This window comes from Miscanthus floridulus, chromosome 18, assembly GCF_019320115.1.
Source record: "Miscanthus floridulus cultivar M001 chromosome 18, ASM1932011v1, whole genome shotgun sequence".
Lineage (NCBI taxonomy): Eukaryota > Viridiplantae > Streptophyta > Magnoliopsida > Poales > Poaceae > Miscanthus > Miscanthus floridulus.
Genome location: NC_089597.1, coordinates 108,142,134 through 108,145,525, shown reverse-complemented (window position 1 = coordinate 108,145,525; position 3,392 = coordinate 108,142,134). Strand labels below are relative to the sequence as shown.

Below are 3,392 nucleotides of genomic sequence, written 5' to 3'. Positions count from 1 at the left end.
CACCCTGAGCCGAGCCACGGGGTTTACACCGTTCTTCCTAGTCTACGGAGCTGAGGCCATCCTCCCCACTGACTTGGAGTACGGTTCCCTAAGGCTACAGGCCTACAACGAACAAAGTAACCGAACCGCCCACGAGGACGCCCTCGACCAACTGGAGGAAGCCTGAGACATTGCCTTGCTACATTCTGCCAAGTACCAGCAAGCCCTACGACGGTATCAAGCCCGGCGCATTCGAAGCCGAGACCTGAAAGTGGGTGACCTAGTGCTGAGGCTAAGGCAGAGCAACAAAGGCCGCCACAAGCTGACCCCACCATGGGAAGGACCATACATCGTCGCCCAAATACTGAAGCCTGGGACCTACAAGCTGGCCAACGAGAAGGGCGAAATCCTCACCAACGCTTGGAACATAGAACAGCTATATCGCTTTTTCCCTTAAACTTCCAAGCATTGTATACATTGTTTCTCGAAATACAATTAAGAAGCGTTCTTTAGTTGTTCCAAGTATTCGAGAAACTCCCCGGGCCCATCAAGGGCCACTGTGATATGATAACTTCACTAAGGGAGACTTGGCTCTGCCTCTGCAGAACCAAGCCTCCCTCGGGGGCTAGAAGGGGGGACTCCCCCCCTAGGTCTCACACACCATTTTTAGTCGTTTTTCAAAAAAAATTCCTACGCCAAAATCTCTAACGTGCTCTGACAAGCCGATTGTGGAAAAACCTAAGGACCGAAAGACCGTCTCAAGGCTAGAAGGCCGGCTGAGTCACGAGACGGCCTACGCCTCCGGACTACGGCACTCCCTCACCACCTTTTGCTCGAGGGACGGCTTAGGCTCCGAGGAAGTTTTTTGCAAGAGAGTTGTTCAGAAACGAGACAGAGAGCAGAGGCTCGGAAATACAATAAAGAAAAATGATTAAAGAAGCACGATTACTTTAAAAAAAGGCCTCAATGGCCACCAATGTTATGGTAGGACAACATAATCCCTAATCTAATTACACGGCCTCGTGGGCCCAGGTCAAGGCGCAGGGTCTCCAGCATCGGCGGACGGCGGAGGAGGGACCACCTCCTCTTCAAACAGCCTAGCCAGCGCCACGATGGGACCCTCCGCCGCCTCCATCAGCTTCACGACCGCCACGTTAGCCTCCTCATCATCGTCGGGCAGGACGTAGCCATCACTGATGGCTTGGAGGTCAACGCCGATATAGTGCAAGGCGATGATGGCCAGCGCACGCTTGATGCCCGTATGTAGCGCCCCTCGGAGTCGCTCGCGCACTTGGCCACTCAACGCAGTCAGGCGGGTCCCAAGGGAGCTTCTTGACTAGACCCCCTCGACTTCCAGGGCCTCGTAGGCGGTACGGGCGGCGCTCTTCAGTGCATCATGCTCCTCAATCTCGGTTTCAAGCACCGCCTGCACTGCGGCGGAGGCCTCGGCTGCCTGGGTGACCTCCTTTTCCAGCTTTGCGCCAAACGCAACAGAATGGGGTTCAGCGCAAAGGAATACAAGCCAGAACAGGGGCTGAAGCCTATAGAACTCATCCTTGGCCTTCTGCTCCAAGCATTGGGCCTCGACCTGACAGGCCTCGGCTTTCTCCTTCCAGCGCTGGGCCTCGACCCGAGAAGCCTCGGCCTTCTCCTTCAGGCGTTGGGCCTCGACTCGGGAAGCCTCGGCCACCCTGGAAGCCTCCCCCACCAGCTCTGTATTACACCAAGGAGTTAGGGGCTGAACACAAGAAAAACGAATTAAATAAAGGGAACAAGACTCACCTTCGGCCTTTCCCCTCCAGATCACAGCCTCGGTCCGGGAGGCCTTAGCCACCGTAAGGGCCTCATCCAAGGCGCCTTTCGTCAGTTGGTGCGCACTCTGCTCCACCCCCAGCTGCCCAGCAAGGACCTTGCCCGAGGCCATGGCTTCTCTAGCCCAGGACCTGCAGGTGTCCCGCTCACCGGCCACGCGGGTCAGCTCCTCCTCGAACTCCTTGACCCGTGCCGCCAGAGGGGCGACCTGCTCCTGGGCTGTGGCTGCCTCAACCTTTGCATCAGCACAACGAAGGCAGAAGTCCTCCACCTCCGCGCTCCGCGCTGCCAAAAGTTCGTTGGCATCGGCAAGCAGGCCCTTCTGTCGCTGGAGCTGGTCCCAGATGTCCCTCTCCCGCCAGAGAAAGACTGACTTCCTGAGGGACCGGGTCTCGAGCTCCTAGGTAAGCAGAACAAGGGTCATTCACTATAAGAAAACCCCGAAGAAAGACAACACCGCATGAGAAAAGAAAGCACGAACCTGGGCGACTCCGGGCAGATCATCGGCCACCACGGACATCGCCGTCCATAGTGACCACTCCGCTAGCTGGCGGTATTGCTCAAAGGTGTCCCAACGCCTGCCCTCGGCCGCGTCCTCAAGGGTGAACAGAGGCTCCCCCTTAGGGTCATCCCAGCTCTGCCACCAGACATGTGGGTGATCCCACCCGTGGGGCTCGGGTCGCACCCGCACGATGGCCGAACTTCCCCTGACCGAGGTCGGAACTGGCTGTTCCACGGCGCCGGCCACCTCAGTGTCGACCGCCTCCCACACCCACGAAGTATCGTTGGAAGAGATCGGATGGACCTGAACCAAGGGTGCCACCGAGGCCTCCGCCGCCTTTATCTTCATCTCCGGGGCCAACGGCCTCGCCGCGATCATGACGGCCTCGGTGGTCCCGGGGGCTCTGACCTCCGCCATCGTGGCCTTAGTGGTCGTGGGGGCTCCGACGGCCGTCGTTGTGTCCTCGGCGGCCCTGGGCACCTCGGCCTCCATCGCCTTGGCCTCGGAGACCCTGGGGGCCTCGACCTCAGTGGCCTCGGCAACAGAGGGCACTTCGGCCCTATCCGACTCACGGGCCTCGCCCTCGCGGGGCGGAGGTGATCCCTCCCCCGTCTGTGTTGGGGCCGCCTCGGCAACCCCTCCTTGGGTGGTCGGCTCCTTTGGGTCGGCCCTCACTGACGCCGCGCCACGTTGTAGGGTGGCTTGCGCCTCCACCACCCAGTGGGCGGTGGAGCCAGGGTTCTCCTTGAGCGCTTTAAGGGGCGCCAAGGAAGGCACCTCTGCAGGTCGCTTCCGGCTAAGGACAAAACACTTACAGGGTCAGCACGAGACAAAGAAACGAACGGAAAACGTTGCGGCTCCACCTAAAATACGTTTACCTCGACCGGGGTAGCAACCGCTTCGGCACAGCGACCCTCGTCTGCAAGGGCGGTGGCGGCGGCAGAAGCACGGCCTCCATATCTGTTGGCGCTGGCCGGTCCTCGATGGACCCCGGCGCCCCCTCGGTCCTCTACGAGAGTAGTCGCGTCGCCTCCGCCGCCACTTGCACCACCGCTGCCGTCGAGCCCACCGGGCTGACGGCACGCTTGCCCAATGCCCG

General features: G+C 60.0%; 1 protein-coding gene across 1 annotated transcript; it reads right to left on the bottom strand.

The window, feature by feature from the left end:
- Positions 1–1,315: 1,315 nt before the first annotated feature.
- LOC136524345 (uncharacterized) lies at positions 1,316–2,710 on the bottom strand. The gene is made up of 3 exons (XM_066517752.1): positions 2,273–2,710; positions 1,762–2,191; positions 1,316–1,692 (listed from the first exon to the last, which is right to left on the bottom strand). Exons 1-3 carry the CDS (start codon positions 2,708–2,710, stop codon positions 1,316–1,318), a joined length of 1,245 nt encoding a protein of 414 aa, XP_066373849.1.
- Positions 2,711–3,392: the final 682 nt, after the last annotated feature.